Source organism: Labrus mixtus, chromosome 7, assembly GCF_963584025.1.
Source record: "Labrus mixtus chromosome 7, fLabMix1.1, whole genome shotgun sequence".
NCBI classification, from domain to species: Eukaryota; Metazoa; Chordata; class Actinopteri; order Labriformes; family Labridae; genus Labrus; species Labrus mixtus.
In genome coordinates, this window is record NC_083618.1 from 1,120,702 (window position 1) to 1,137,582 (window position 16,881).

The 16,881-nt window shown below is 40.1% G+C and overlaps 1 protein-coding gene across 4 annotated transcripts; it reads left to right on the forward strand.

Annotated features, from left to right (window-relative positions):
• Positions 1 to 4,008: 4,008 nt before the first annotated feature.
• Positions 4,009 to 16,302, forward strand: zgc:113307 (uncharacterized protein LOC553753 homolog). Of its 4 annotated transcripts, XM_061041973.1 has the most exons (6): positions 4,009 to 5,111; positions 6,956 to 7,287; positions 7,494 to 7,818; positions 9,647 to 9,964; positions 15,777 to 15,839; positions 16,090 to 16,302. In XM_061041973.1, the coding sequence occupies exons 2-5, from the start codon at positions 6,982 to 6,984 to the stop codon at positions 15,827 to 15,829; spliced, it is 1,002 nt and encodes a 333-aa protein (XP_060897956.1). In that variant the 5' UTR covers positions 4,009 to 5,111; positions 6,956 to 6,981; the 3' UTR covers positions 15,830 to 15,839; positions 16,090 to 16,302. The 4 variants fall into 4 exon arrangements, with proteins under 4 accessions (XP_060897956.1, XP_060897952.1, XP_060897953.1 ...); XM_061041969.1 differs by lacking the exon at positions 15,777 to 15,839 and having other exon boundaries at positions 4,015 to 5,111; positions 16,093 to 16,302; XM_061041970.1 differs by lacking the exon at positions 15,777 to 15,839 and having other exon boundaries at positions 4,015 to 4,985; positions 16,093 to 16,302.
• The last annotated feature ends 579 nt before the right edge of the window (positions 16,303 to 16,881 follow it).

The window sequence follows — 16,881 nt, forward strand, 5'->3', positions numbered from 1 at the left end:
ACTGGAACCTGGAACTCAATACTGGACTCACATTGTGCCTGGTTTTTAGCTATTCTGAAACTCAGACTCATCACAATCTGATAAAATGTTATTGTGTGTCTATTGCTCAACTACAGTTTTGTTACAAACTTCACCAGTCTGTGCTTCTGCACTTTTCCACTGCTAGGATATTAGACCATGTATGCCGGGCTGTGCTTATCATACCAAATAAAGATTCCCTTTTCACATCTTGAGTCAACTTTTTCATTCTGGATAGCATAGGCCTAATTTCTGTCAGCTTTAAGTAAGGTGTCTGTTAAATCGATTGTTCAAAATATGTTATGGCCTCCTTAATCAAAAAAAAATTAAACCAAGAGAAAACAGCACTTTTGTAAAAGACACTATTTTCAAGCAGAAAATTTACTATGTTTACAATTTTTTTTTCACTTTCATATGGTAACTAGTTATATTTAACAATAAATAAATAAAAATTAAAACATAAAATTTTAAATTCTTATTGAATAGTAGTGTAAAATTCCCCAAAATGATCGGGGGCTCCACAACATTTATAAACGTGAGACATCTTACTAACTTCACAAATTTACACATTGTTCTTCAGTTATACATTCAGAAATCATTTCTTCCTTATTGTTTAACTTTTCTTTTAACAAACACTTAAATATTGGTCATTTTCAACAATAACAAAAAATAGGGATGTGTCGTTCGTGAATGATTCGTTCAAAACGAACGAATCATCTGGGTGAACGAACTGAACTGAATCACTTACTGAAAAGAGTCGTTCATTTCTCAACTTCAGTTGCGCTCTCCTCTCTCCCGTCTCGTGTCTCTCTCTCTAGACCGTAAGAGTCGCTCAAGCCCGCCCTCCCTCTCCCTTTCATGTTAGTGATATTGTGTTCCCTTCTGTCTGTGTGTCTTGTGTCCCTGCAGGTTGCTGCTGGGCAGAGTTCCGCCACACCTGGGCAGACGTGGCCAGTCTCCCAGGTGCAGGCTATTTAAGAGCCGGGCTGATAACCTCACTGTGTGGCATCCATCCTCGGTGTAGCACCATTGCAAAATTGGATCGTTTGTTGTTTGTCTTTTGGACAATAAACCTTGAAACATTGTTAAAAGTCATACTTTTCTGTATTTTGTCAGGCCTTAAGAGCCGGGTCGTGACAGATACCTACTGACTGAACGAACAGGACGGAGTCGGTCGGGAGCCCTGTGTCGCTCAAGCCCGCCCCTACATCTCCCTCTCATGTCTCGAAAATTGAGGAAGTAGCAAATATATTATTTAACATTTAGGTGTTGCGAAAATGTATGTGCTTTTTATAGCTGCTGTTGGTTTGCAAACGGCTTTTATATCCAACTTAATTTCACTCAGCTGACTGTTTTAGTAGCGTATGTGTGTGACTTGCAGTCTCGCACGTTCACTGAACTGTAGTACTGCAGGAGTCCTGATTCTCTCTCTCCTGCGGCATCAGTCAGTCAGAGCTCCGAGTCTCTCTCTCCCTCTCAGTCAGTCGTTCACTGAACGTACTGAACGGGAGGTCCGAGTGTCTCTCTCCCTGTTACGCCGCTCGACAAACCCACCGCTAAATGCTATCCTTGAGTCTGACTCTAAGGACAGTGAGCCTGTAACTTCATGCCTCTCCTTACGTGTTGCGTAAACGTGAATGTGTACCCTGCCTTATCTGAATGTGTGTGCAACTGTCCTGTCTGTTTGAGAGGTGTATGTAGGTGACTCACCCCAAAGATCCTCGCACGTGCCGCGACCAGCTCACTCAGACCACTCGATCCATGGAGTCACTTGGGTGCGATCTCCTTCGCCAGCCCTCTCTTTCATATCAGTTTAGTTCATGTGTAAAAAGAACCCGTGAAGTGTTGACACAAAAACAAACGTTACTTCAGATTCAGTCTCTCAGGTGTCTGCGTCCTCGCGTCTCCCTCGTGGCGTCTCTTCGACTCAAAAACAATTTCCTCCGGCTCCTCCGCAGGTGCTGCTAATGAAGGTTACAGAGACAGAGCCACCACACCCCCCCCCCTCAGGTGTGACATCAGTACTGACCCTGCTTCTCCTCCTACCAACCACGCCTACCGCTAAAGACACTGAAGTGAATCCTCCTAACGCATTATCATAACTCTCCCTCTCAGTCAGTCGTTCACTGAATGTACTGAACAGGAGTTCCGAGTCTCTCTCTCAGTCAGTCAGTCAGTCAGTCGTTCACTGAATGTCGTTCACTGAACAGATACAGGCGCAGTCAAATATCAAATACATTTCAGTCAGTCGTTCACTGAACGTACTGAACGGGAGCTCTGAGTCTCTCTCTCCCGCTCAGTCAGTCAGTGATTCGTATACTGAGCGTACTAACAGAACATTCAGGAAAAATATAAATGATTGTTTTAGCAGCTTTCAGTTTGCAAACTGTAGCTTATTAAATTCTGATTAGCAGACAGAGCTGCTGAGAAGTACTGAATGAATCTTTTGAACAAATCATTTTACTGAACTGATTCTACTGATTCAGTAGCTGTGGGCAGCTCCGTCACTCTGGCATCTCTCCATTAGTGCATGTCCATAGGATCCTGTTTGTGCATGTGTGTATATTTCAGCCTATGTGTGTTGCATGACTACAGAGTGTAAAAACAGAAATTTCCCCTTGCAGGGATCAATAAAGTAAATCTTAATCTTCAGTACACTGAAAAGAACTGCTTTTCACATCACTAACAAAAAACATTTGTTGAACAAAAACCTGCGAAAACTGCATCTTCAAACAGACTTCACATGAACATTTTTTTGTATTGAGTCACTTGTGCTGGAAATTTCTTGTTAACAATGCAAAAGAAAGGATCATGAGTCAATCAATGTCTTTGTTTAGTTTAATTCTTCTTGTAAGTAGAAGGAACAAAGCTTCAGAGTGTCAATACAGTCTGAAGGAAAGCTTGAAGTAATCACAATATGCTTGGGGTTATATACACATGCTTCACAGAAAAACCTTCATGCCTATATAAGGATTACAGATACAGGCGCAGTCAAATATCAAATACATTTCGTCATACATTTCAACACGTCGCACAACAGCAATGTCAAGGAAACTTCAAGTCTGAGTGTCTTTGATATTTAGCTATTTGTGAGAAGGCGCTGCTGTACATAATTATCATTATCTGAAAACTGTGGAAAATACCAGTAGTGACTCTGCACTGAACAGCTCCTCAGAAATCTCACAGAATAAGAACAAATGTCAGGGTAAAAAAATATATTTTCACATATCATTTGTAGACCCTCTAACAATCATATTTTAGTTGAAGGAAATACATTTGACAACAAAATATATATCTACGATTCCTCACAAAACATGGTCAACCGCTCGGTTGAGTTGCCAGTCTACACAAACGGCCTGGCTCAAGTCACTCATTTCTTATTTTGTTCACCTTTTCTAACCATTGCTACTCATTCAATTTGTTGAATAAATTATAGGTTATTTTAACAAGTTCTACTCTCTGTGATGTTTATATATGAAAAAACATTTTGTTGCAGAAATGAAAGAAATCCATTCATGCCCAAAGTAACCCTAAACAGGCTGGTCAACCAGCTGGTTGCTGTCTGCCCACTCGCCTCATAGACTGTAAATATTACGTTCACCTGCCTGGGAGCTGGAGTCTGACGTCACTTTCCTGCGCCGTCCACTTTGCCAATTCATTTTCGAGTTGGTTTGAATTATGATCACTTTTTAGCACGGAAAGTTTGAAAACGAAAAGCCAAAGACCTTTTAGTTTTCATTTGAATGATGTCATACAATATGCATACATAGAGAGTAAAAGTATAATGCAAACTGGATGACTCAATATTCAGTAAATAAAATATAGGTCAAATAAAGCACCTATATTCTGAAAATTAAAACGTGTTTCTTTTACTATATTAAAATTAGCTTTTTCATTTGAATTATGATACAAATTTAGCAGGGCATTTTTTGAAAATGATAAAGCAAATGTAATTTTCTATAATTCTATAATTTTATTTTTGAGTCAAATAATACACTCATATTCTGAAAATTAAAAAGCATTTCTGTTAATGCATTTGAATTTTCAAATTAGCTTTATCGTTTGAATTTTGATCACTAATCGTTTCCATACTAAAACTGCTGAGGCCCATTATATCACCCAAACAGATTAAGTGTTTACTCACAGAAAGAAACAACTACATTTTCCTGCTTTAAAATTAAAAGAAGGCTCCATTCACTTTCCCCCTCCTCAGAACCTTAATGGTAGTCATACTGTCATCAATTTGGTCAAATTCCAATGTGGGTGTAATCCCATTTCTTTCCCTAGAGGGCGCACTTTCATTCTCTGATAAAGAAATACTGTCTCCACTTGTCTCTCCTGTTCTCCACTTTGCCTCTGTTCTCACAACGCTCCCTTTAACTCGGAGAGGGAGGCGGGTCTGGAATCGTTTTCCTCTTCTCTTCTCTGCTCTATTCAGCTGCTTGCAAGAAGTTCCCAGCACACACTCAACTACACACACACACAGGCAGTCAAACACATACATATGGACATGGACACACTTCCTCACACTGAATGGTCTCTTTGGCTCCCCAGGTACTTTGTGGCTTTTTAGTTTCCAGGCAGAACCATTTAATTATTCAGACCCAAATCACACAGATGCACACAAACATATTCACACACACATCCACACACCCTGAAATTTACATGAAAAACGTACACATATTCACTAACAGATTTGCATCAATAGAATCTAAATCCAGTTTCCCTTGTGTAATTTATTTCTTCTCTATTTACCATCTAATGAAGATCTTGTCACTCTTTTTGAGAGTTTCTGTTTAACTCCATGGTACACCAAACATGTTTTCACCAAATGTTGTGGGTTTAATTATTACCCAACTATTACCACAAGGTTGAGGGACGAGGGATGAAAGAAGAGAGAGCGAAGATTATGGAGGAGGTCTAGGGTCTGGGATGTGGCAGAAGAGGAGGAATGTAGCAGACAGAGGGTAAACATTGCCAGTAGCTTAAAAACACACACATGCAGACACATTTAAACACACACTATTGAAAACAGCTCAGGAGTGTTTCATTAAGAATTTCAACCGCCTGTCCCCATTCATCTGTCCAAACAGGTAAGTGTCGGCTTCTCTTCTGCTTCTCTTTTCTCTAATTGTAGAGCAAGTAAAAGGGGAAATGTATTAACGTGATTACTGCTGATTTCAAAATGCATAGTTGATCATCTCTTTATCAATCTTTTTCCCGTAAGATAATACTGCATGTGAGAAAAGCAGGAAACTATATTGCATGCTGACAAAGTCAATCTTCCTGATTGTGCAAATCTTTAACAAACTGATGTGTCATATATCAATTGGGAGTCTTTGTGTGTTTGTACCTTTACTTTCGTGCACATCACTCTTCTCTGTTTACTCAGTTTGAATTCAGAGAACTGTGTGTACAAAAGCAACTTTCTAAACTGAGGCAAATGGTTCAAAGTTAGTTCCTATTAAAAAAAATCTGATTCATTTGCTAAGATGATACACGGCAAAGACAGAGGCTGCCAATAGAAGGCGACCTCTTTTGACCTTGTAATATATCTACTTTTTTATCTTTATTACGAAAGCTTCAGAGCTTAGATAAATTTTGAAAGGTAGACTTAAACACAATGGACAGAAGTATTGCTTTTATATTAGGTTTAGGGACAGATTAAACAAAGTTAAGAGTCTCCAGAAATACTGGAAAGATTTAAGTTTGCACTACTTGCTAATTTTAGCATACTGCTAACAATGACGTTAGCTGTACACTAATCATATCAGTTTCTGAGTGTAGCTTAATATATCCTCAAACTTGCTTATTTGTATTATGGACAAATTACAGTTTAGGGAGTACCATTAGTTTTGCAGATCTGGTTTCATAAACTAAAGTAGAAAATGTGTCACTGTGACAGTGCTGGAAAAAAAAAATGGGGTTCACTAATTTCATTACTATTTGTAATGAGATGCACATGAATATTGATACTAAGAAGAACTCTTACCAGCTTTCATGGCATCCATCCATATGGTGCATGGTTTATGAGTCAAATCCATCAATGTTATCCCGCTGCTGGCGCTAAAGAAAAAAAGTCATATGATAACCACTCATTTTGATTTATCCTCAGTGAATTATTACCATCTGTGAATAGTTTTATAAAAAGCTCTTAAATATTGTTTAGCTATGTGTAAGTGATGACATCAGCCAGGCTGCAATCTTAAAACTATCCAAATGAGTGGTCAAACTAATGCTGCAGCTTCAAACAACCAGGATCCTCCATTCCCCACAATTCAACTCGTTCAACATGTAGGCCAAGTGACGACATCAGACTACAAACTGAATACCCTGGAGGCTTTCTATTACAGTATACAGCAGTTCCTCTGCCCTAACCAAAACACTAATGTGCCTCACTGAAGAACTCAGAGTTGAAATTGTCATTAACATCACTTTGACACGTTAAAGGCTTTATGTGATTTTTCACACTTAAATATAATATAAATCAAGTATATCCTCTGAAAATAACTCTGTGAGTCATGACTGTCTACAATGGGTGTAACACCCGAGTCCCACTGTCTGTGATGTTTTCAGAGTTTTCAGAGTCCTACCTTCACTTTGTTTACATCGTCGGGACGGCAGGCTGACTCCTCCCCTCGTGTATAAAAGTTGTTTAATTGAGGGACTAGAGAAAAGAAGAATAACATACTGTACTCACTGCTTAACTGTGTTTCTAGATCACGCTCATTTCAGGTAAATTTACATGCAGTGTGAAGATACGAGCATAATAAAGATCACTAGCATTAGCATGCTAACACAACAATGCACCGCAAGTTGTTTTGGTTTCATGCTGGTGCTCAAGGGTGACATCTACTGGATCAAAAAGTTGCATATAAAGCCTTTAAGTACTGTTTTTTCTTTATTTAACAGCTTTGTCTTCATGTTCACTTTGCAGGAATACATATCTCACCAGCTGTCTCCATGGCTCTCCTGTGCTGTACCATGTCGGTGCTGCTGTATGTTTTTGGCTCTGCTTCTGCCACTGTATTAGCTGGCATGGACTACGGGGGTGTTCCTCTGTGGATTAATCGCCTGTTGGGTGAGCCCAGTGTGCTGAGCCTGCAGGGGCGGATGGATCGAGCCTGGTTCAGAACCAACAACCCTCAGGCCTGCCCTGAACAGTGTGATTGCCCCATCCAGTGGCCCACAGCCCTTTACTGTGACCACAGAGTCCTGGCCGATATCCCTGACAGCCTGCCAGAGAGAACTCAATACCTATTTCTTCAGGTAGGAAAAATACTCCCATGGGCACTGAGTGTGTTGTCTTTACAAAGTTCTGCCTCTATACCACTGTGGTTTTTCATTTCCCATTCATATGACCAAAGTTGCTGACCTCCAATGGCTAAACTGTATATATTGAATTTAAATCAAAGTAAAATAAAAAAACAAAACATTAATTTTACATTTTTTTACCCTTTTGTATACTGTACTAGGGCAACAACATCTCGTCCCTGTCTTCCTCGTTTCTGGCCAACATCACTGGTCTGCGCTGGCTCATCCTGGACCACAACCAGTTACAGAGTGACACACTGGACCAGTCCGTCCTGCAGAACCAGACCAAGTTGCGCTACTTTTTTGCGAACCACAACCACCTGAGGTCTGTGCCCAGCACTCTACCGGCAGGACTCAAGCAGCTGCGTCTGTCCTACAACCAAATCAGCAGCATCAGTCCTGGAACTTTCCAGAAACTTCATAACCTGACGCTGCTGCTGCTGCAGGGAAACAGATTGCAAACCATCACGGAGAGAGACCTCAAAGGTAGTTCGATGTGTCATTTTCTCTGAGATAGAGCAGAATAGCTTTATTCTGATCTTTTATACCTCTAAAATAACAAGCTGTTAAGTTACAAGTGACAAAATGCAAAATGCAAAAAGATTTACAAGTAGCAGCTGTAGTTTCTTCCTTCTGTTGTGCAAGTGCCTGCAGATAATAGTAATGTTTTTTTTTAAAGATTTATTTTTTGACTTTTTGTGCCTCTATTGTAGAGATAAGATGGTGGATAGAGTCTGAAATCAGGGAGAAAGAGTAGGGAATTACATGCGGGAAAGAGGCCACAGGTTGGATTTGAACCTGGGCCACCCGCTTGGAAGACTACAGCCTCCACACATGGGGCACGCGCCTGTCTTATTTCTCCTGAAGTTGGAGAAAATTAAATTCTCTCTTAGAGGGTGCTCTGATAGGTTTTACACTCACTGGAGACCTCTGCTTCAATATTTTGAGAAACTCTCACCTGACGAGGTATTGTAGTAGTACACCATCGCCTGCCGATACCGATCCTGTCCTCTCGTGCCTGTCCACCCTTTTCTCCCCGAGTCAGGGCAAACCTGTGCGTAATTAAATACCAAATTTTATGTTCTGACTATACTTCTTTCTGTGCGCGGGTTCTTCAGCCGCTTAGGTGGTAGCCTGGATGTGAGCAGCTGTTGTCTTTCCTTTTATTGATCAAGTTGAGCAGTGTGTGTGAGTGATTTTGTCTCTTTTACATGTTATACTGTTTTTCCTATTTACTTATGTTGTATGCACATAACGATTTCATTCCTGTTAATGTTGTTTGTTCATTTATTTATTATTATTATTTTTATTTTTTTTGATACTCCTCTCAAATGTACATTTATTTATTTGTTTTTATTTGGTTATTGTATATATTTTTTTTTTTCTGTGAGTTTTCCAATCTTGCACTATTATTCTTCTTAAAACTAAGAGGTCTATTTGTTGGTCTGGGAGGGTTGTTTACAGGGCAAAGTGATACTGGGTTTTTGAATGTTTCTGAGGAAAAAAGAAAAATGTTGACTGCATCACAATTGCACTGTATGTTTTTAACTTGCTTTATTAAAAATATGTTGAAAAAAATAAATAAACAAAAAGGCAAACAAAAACTTACTTCCAAGATTCAACAAAAAACACAGGGATCAAAAACAGGGAGCCACAGAGGAGCACGAGCAAAAACTGACATACCAACGAACGACATAGAAACAACATACAATAAACTGACACAGAGGGGAAGAAACACAGAGACTAAATAGACATAGGGTAATCAGACACAGGTGAGACTAACAAGACACAGGTGAGGACAATCACACTGGGAAACACACAGAGGCAGGAATACAAGAAACACTGAGGACAACTACAAACTAAATCATGAAACACTAAAGACACACAGAATTCTCAAGAATTCAACAAAAACACACTAGAACACAGAGATACACAAAGATAATAAATGACAAAATAAAACAGAAAACACTGAAGACAAAACTAGGAAGCACACAAGGGAAAAACCAGCAACACTAGGGAACATTAACACACAAGGGAAACAAGCAACACTGGGATAAAACAGGGAAACTCAAATACAAAACCAAATCATGACAAATACCATCGTTAAGACATATGATAATAATCATTTAGGATGCCACTTCTTTATTTGTCAAGGTCTAATTCCCCAAACATAACGTTTGGCCTTGAGTCTGTCATTACTCATCAACACTGAATAATACAACAATTAAAGGCTCATTTTCAGTTGACACTCATTCTATCTGTTAGACAATTTTGCCATTGTAATATTTTTGTGTGTCCTCCCTTTATCTTCCAGGACTGGTTAGACTGAACCTGCTCGACCTCAGCGGGAATTTGTTTTTGTCCGTTCCCAGGCATTTACCCCCGTCTGTCCAGCAGCTCTATCTGTCCAATAACTCTCTCTCTGGGCTGGATGAGGAAAGCTTTCAGGGGTTTCTCCAACTGAAGTACCTTCGTCTAAGTCACTGTGGTCTGAAAAGCCATGACATCCCTCCACAGGCCTTCAACATCTCCAGCTTGGTTGAACTGGACCTTTCATATAACAAACTTACTACTGTTCCGACTGTCCCCACCTCCCTGCAGTACCTTTACCTAGAGGCCAATGAAATACAAGGTGAGCTGAATACAAACACAAAGGATCTGTTTACACCCAGTGTTAAGGTGTGTCTTTTTTATACTATAATTGTCATGCATTCTGAGAATTTAACACTTTAATTTAACCCTGTTAAAGTGTTAAATATCCCACAGTGTTGTTTTGATGACATAGTGTATTTTAAGACTAAATTGTGATATTCCATTTCACTGGGCGTATTTTTCATTTTATTTTACATTTACTGTGAAACATAAAAATGCACATTAACATATTTTACATTTGAAGTACTAACAGAGAAGTAAAGAGAAAAAACGTTTGAGCTAGACATCAAGAAAAAAGTGGTCCCCTTAACATGACTTCTCTGAACCCTTTTTAAGCTAGCCAGCATGTTAAGCTACACTAGACAGCAAAATCTTCAAGCTTCAATGACACAATCAATCAGTTCAAACCCCATTTGAAGTTAACACATTGTTTTTGTATACATTTTTACTGCCTATGTAAGTGAATATACTTGGTTCTTACCTTTCTAAACTGAATATTCCAAACTCTGCATTTTTCCCTTCAGCCTAAGGAAAAATAACGATAAAAACAGGATGTGAAATTTAAAGGCTTTATATGTGATTTCTTGATCCAGCAGATGTCGCCCTTGAGCACCAGCATGAAACCAAAACAACTTGCGCTGCATTGTTGTATTAGCATGCTAATGCTAGCGATCTTTATTATGCTCGTATCTTCACACTGCATGTAAATTTACCTGAAATGAGCGTGATCTAGAAACACAGTTAATCAGTGAGTACAGTATGTTATTCTTCTTTTCTCTAGTCCCTCAATTAAACAACTTTTATACGTGAGGGGAGGAGTCAGCCGGCCGTCCTGACGATATAAACAAACTGAAGATAGGACTCTGAAAACTCTGAAAACATCACAGACAGTGGGACTCGGGTGTTACACCCATTGTAGACAGTCATGACTCACAGAGTTATTTTCAGAGGATATACTTGATTTCTATTATATTTAAGTGTGAAAAATCACATAGAAAGCCTTTAAGATAGGAGTGTATGGCCTTGACTCACTGAAATAGCACTGTCCCTAGAGCTTATTCAGCAGCAAAGGGCCCCAATCAACACCCCTCAACTCAACGTAATATAATCAAATTAAAATTACAGCTTTTGCTGTGTATAACACGTGTTCCTTTACAGTCGAATGGTTTACAACTAAGGGCCTGATACACACAATGATTGTGCAGGTTTTGTGCTTGAGAGACCTGTGCAAATTAATAAAAATGAAACAGGGAATTAAATGCACCAATAATTGTGCTGAGTTGATGCATGAAATAGACAAAGCAAGCCCCTGTGACATCTCCTGGGTACAAATATCAGTTTAATAGACAGCAGACAGAAGACAGCTCAACATCGTCATTTAATCGCAGGACGAGTGCAAACTGCACTGAAAAAGACAACACTACCCCCTCCCCACCGGATCGTGGGTTGGCGGCCTGCCAGAACAACCCCCCACACCCCCTCCCCTCCCCACCGGATTGCTGATGGACGGTCTACCTCCCCCCACCCCCTTGCTCCCTATCCCTCTTCCTGCATCTTATCCCATCTCTCCCTCTATCCCTTTCCAAGCCCGGCGCAGTCTAGGCCTGTGAAGGCTGTTTCGTCATGAGCCGGGGATCCAGCCGAAGATTTCTGCCTTTTAATAAGGCAGTTTTTTCTTACCACTGTAACTTTTGCTGCTTTGTTAAAGTGCTCATGATGGATAGGCCGGATCTTTGTAACATAGCAATAAGTAAGGTCTTTTACCTGCTTTTTGTAACATAACAATGAGTAAGGTCTTTTTACCTGCTCTTTTGTAATGTTAACAGACAATGAGTAAGGTATTTTACCTGCTTCTTGTAAAGTGTCTCGAGATAACACTTGTTATGAGTTGACGCTATACAAATAAAAGTTGATTGATTGATTGATTGATTGACTTTGGGTGTGTTTACACCTGTATATTGTCAATCAATCAATCAGTCAATCAAGCCATCTAACAGTGGTGCTAGATGCCAGGCTGATGTCACTAAGGACAGTCAAATCACTAGAAAAAGTCTCTCTGAGGTTCTTAGGGCCTAGCACAATAACTTCAGTCTTGTCTGAGTTAAGTAGCAAAAAATTTCTGGTCATCCATGTCCTAACGTCCTTAAGGCACATTTCTAGCTGACATAACTGACTGGTGCCATCTGGCTTCATTGATACATAAAGCTGAGTATCATCTGCATAACAATGAAACTGTATGGAGTGTTTCCTCATAATATTTCCCAGAGGAAGCATATATAATGTAAAGAGAATTGGTCCAAGCACTGAACCTTGTGGGACTCCATGGCAAACTTTAGTGTGCATAGAGGACTCATCATTAACATGTACAAACTGAGATCGGTCTGATAAGTAGGATTCAAACCAACTTAAAGCAGTCCCTGTAATTCCAAGTAAATGTTCTAGTCTGTAGAATAGGTCTGATGGTCAATGGTGTCAAAAGCAGCACTAAGATCTAACAAGACAAACACAGAGAGAAGTCCCCTGTCTGAAGCTAGAAGTAGATCGTTTGTAACTTTAACTAGTGCAGTCTCAGTGCTATGGTGGACTCTAAATCCTGACTGGAACTCTTCAAATAAACTGTTGTCATGGAGAAAGTTACACAGCTGATTAGCTACCACCTTCTCCAGGATCTTCGAGATAAAAGGAAGGTTGGATATAGGCCTATAGTTAGCTAGAGTTCCTGAATCTAGAGTAGGCTTTTTAAGTAGAGGTTTGATTACCACTACTTTAAATGTCTGTGGTACATAGCCTGCCAGTAAAGACGAATTGATCATATCTAATATAGAGTTGCTAACTAAGGGAAAGACTTCCTTAAACAGCTTGGTTGGGATTGGGTCTAAAAGACAGGTTGACGGTTTCGACGCAGAAAAAATGGAATATAGCTCTGAAAGGTCGATTGGAGAAAAACAGTTGAGACTAATATCTGGTCCTGGAACTGTCTCTGCCATATCAGACGTATCTGCACCAGGTAAGGGCAGGAGGTTACCAATTTTGTCTCTGATGTCTAGAACTTTGTTGTTGAAAAAGCTCAGGAAGTCATTACTGCTGAGGGCTAAAGGAATACAAGGCTCAATGGAGCCATGACTCTCTGTCAGCCTGGCTACAGTGCTGAAAAGGTATCTAGGATTGCCTTTGTTTTCCTCGATTAGAGAGGAGTAGTAGGCAGCTCGAGCGTGACATAGAGCCTTCATATATCTTCTATGACTATCCTGCCAGAATAAACGAGATTGTACCGTTTTGGTCGAGCGCCATATTCTTTCAAAATTCCGCGACGATTGTTTCAGAGTACGGGTTTCTGAGTTGAACCATGGAGCCACTCTCCACCGCTTGACAACCTTCTGTTTCAGGGGAGCAATCGAATCAAGAGTAACTCTCAGCGAATCTACTGCACTATCAACAAACTGATCTAGCTGAGAGGGACTAAAGCTATCATAAGAGTTTCCAACTGGGTTGAAACACGGTACTGAATCAAAAACAGCTGAAATAGCTTCCTTAAATCTAGCCACAGCACTATCCGACAAACTTCTAGAGAGCACACCTCTTCCAGGCAGAGATAATTCTGGTAGGACAAAGTCGAATGTAATAAGGAAATGGTCTGATAGCAGAGGATTTTCTAGGAAAACTGTAAGGTTATGGATTTCAATTCCATAAGCTAAAACAAGATCCAGGGTGTGGTTAAAACGATGAGTAGGTTCGTTTACACCCTGGGTGAAACCAATAGAGTCTAATAGTGACATGAAAGCTGTGCTCAGGCTATCACTATCAACAGCCACATGGATATTGAAGTCACCTACAACAATTATTCTATCACTGCTAAGGACTAAGTCTGATAAAAATTCTGCAAATTCAGATAGAAACTCAGAATATGGGCGAGGAGGGCGGTAAACTACAGCAACTAGAACTGGCTGAAAGGTTCTTGAGACTGGATGTGAAAGACTAAGAACAAGGCTTTCAAAAGAAGAAAAATTCAGCTTTGGTCGAGGGTTAACTAGGAGACTGGAATTAAAAATAGCTGCTACTCCACCACCTCGTCCGGTGTCTCGAGGTATATGAGTACTAAAATGACTGGGAGGAGTGGATTCATTCAAACTAACATATTCATCTCGACACAGCCAGGTTTCAGTCAAACAAAGTAAATCAATATGCTGATCTGATATCAGATCATTCACTAAAAGAGATTTGGATGCTAAGGACCTAATGTTCAAAAGTCCGCAGTGAATTTTCTGATTTTTTAGCAAAATCGTATTCGTAGTTTTGATTCTAATGAGATTTTGACGATCCACACCGTTTGGATGACTTATAAAAACGGGTCTGGGCTGGGGGACAGACACATTACCTATAGTATAACTACAGTTCGATTCAGAATTACAGCTATAGTGACTGGGAGACAGATCTAAGGGAGGCGCAGAGAAGCGTGTAAGACTGCAGCTCTGCCTCCTGGTCTGAACTCTGTGTTGTTGTCAAGGTTTTGGTCAGCGCTTTACGCTTCCTGAATTAGACCTTGAGTTGGATCAGATATTGCAATTTTAAGGCTAATTGCGGCTGCAATCCAGTCTTAGTGAATCAGGCCCTAAGTGTATAGATTCCACTGCAGATTAGAGTATTTGCTAATAAAATATAGAAAAACAGTTCTGTATAAGACACTCTTTACATTACATGCATTTAAAGTGACATAGGACACATGTACGTACACACTGCCAGATGAATTCTGTCAAATGCGTCAACACCATCTCTGAATGTGGTCTGAGTGATCGTATCTCAATGTATGCTCAGCATCTGCACTTCATTCTTACCACTAGTCAACAGATCTCTTACAAAACTAAAACCAGGTGTTAACAGGACCAAAGAAAACATGTGCACACTCAGAGACATAACGTAGTCACTTTTTACACCGTACTGTAGGTGTTGCTGACTTTTTGTCTTTGATGTGTTAATTCTCTCACCTGTACACACGTGCACACAGTTAACAATACAACAATGCACGTTGTTATGAAAGCAAAGTAAAACATTACTGAGGTATTTGGCTGACCACCTGGGGAGGCCAGAGACCCTTACTCTGCTGTGAGGAAGAAATGTGGAAAATGTGAACTTTGAAACACACTTGTACAGAAACACACAGCCGGCCCTCATCAGCGTCTATGGACACAGCAGGGGCTGAAGATGGGGCAGCTCGCATGCGAAGCAAGTCGGAGGTGGAGTAAGAGAGACAGAATAAAAAGAGAGGAGGGACTCTGAAACACGCAAAAAGTGAGAGGAGGGTGGAGGGGAGGGAATAAAGGGTGGGTAGCAAATAAGAGAAAGTGGTATGAAAACATCTGCAATAGATTCAGAGGTAAGATTGCCAGAAAAGCCAGAAGCACATGCTGTTCCCACTCTTCATCATCTACCCCTCCTCTCTCTCTGTCTTCTCCACATGACACAGTCCTCTCTCGCTTTCTTTTTTTTTACATAGCCTATATGATTCATATCACAGAGCAGCAGACTAGCAGGAGCTGTATTTTGTCTCACATAACCGTCTGGCAGCAGTGACTCTGTTGTGCAATTTTGTCTCAAGGGCTCTGGCAAAGTGAAAGTGTGCACTTGTTTCTTAATCTACCAACCAGACAGGGAGACGGCAAACCCGTACAATAACACACACCTCATCGTCTTGCTACTGCGGTTCCTGTCTGCCAAAGCCCACAGTCTGCTACTGAAATGAAGTGAGAAAGCAAAAGAGGGTATTGTGGTGTGCTAATACTCCGTTTTCACCGCAGCACCTGCAAAACTTCTAATGGGAAATGCAGACTCTGTGAGAGGAAGAGGCTAATCAAAACTATCAGACGAGAACATTTTTTATCATGTGATTTAGGAGCTTCATCCTAATAATTTGCATATGATGAACACATGGTCCATGATGTTAAATCAAAGCTCTCTGGACTGCTTTATTATCTACAATGATTTGACAAGACAGAAATAAGCATATGGCTGTCACTCTGGTGAATAATGACTCTTTCAAAAAAGAATATGGTCTTTCTGTTTTTTGAAAAAAAAAAAAAAAAGATCCTGTCTCTGTTTTTTTTTTTACCACAGGGTTCAACGTGACTAGTTTCTGCAGAGAGGTGGGACCTCTTTCATACTCCAGGATGAAGATTTTACGACTGGATGGAAACAAGATGACCTACCAACAGCTGCCCCCTGACTGGGTCTTCTGTCTGCGAGTGCTTGAAAGTATTTACGTGTGACTCCACCTCCTGACACAGTATGTGACAGGCATTAAAGCTCTAAACCAGAGAAGAAGAGTCTGAGTAATCATTTCTTCAATATGTAGATCCACTGCCAGGCTCACTTAAGGGAAAACACCCCTTCAGACATGCCAGATTTTGAACTTGTACAATAAGCCAGTGTTACTTTAACATAATGCCAAAAGTTGTTGTGAAAACATTTCTTATTACAACAACACATTCCCAAGGGTTTCTTTCTTGTAGTCCATCTTTTCCAAGTTCTGCCTCAGCAGAGCTGTACATCTGTGTGTCATTACTGAATAGAAACAGTGTCAAACCCTTTCAGCTCTGACTGTACAGAATAATGAGCTCTGTTGAAACCAAGCTGTCAGAGGCAGACATGTATGAATGGTAAACATCGGTAGCTTTCCTGTAAGAGAATGTGACTCAGTAAGCCCAACCATATTTAACGGCCACACTGGGATGGAATATAAAAATGTTTGACTCAACTTTAAAATATCTTCACTTTATAAAACAGTTTTTTTGAAAACTGAAATAAAAGATCTAATGACCACTAACCTGAAAATCAAAACTATATTTGCAGAAGCAACAGAAAAAAACAAAGGTTGTAAAGATTATAAGGAGCAAGACAGCAACT

Coding starts and splice junctions, on each gene's coding strand:
- zgc:113307 (XM_061041969.1), top strand. CDS start 6,982: ATGGCTCTCCTGTGCTGTACCATGTCGGTGCTGCTGTATGTTTTTGGC. Junction 7,819..9,646: donor CACGGAGAGAGACCTCAAAG/GTAGTTCGATGT, acceptor TTTATCTTCCAG/GACTGGTTAGACTGAACCTG. Junction 9,965..16,092: donor AGAGGCCAATGAAATACAAG/GTGAGCTGAATA, acceptor TTTTTACCACAG/GGTTCAACGTGACTAGTTTC.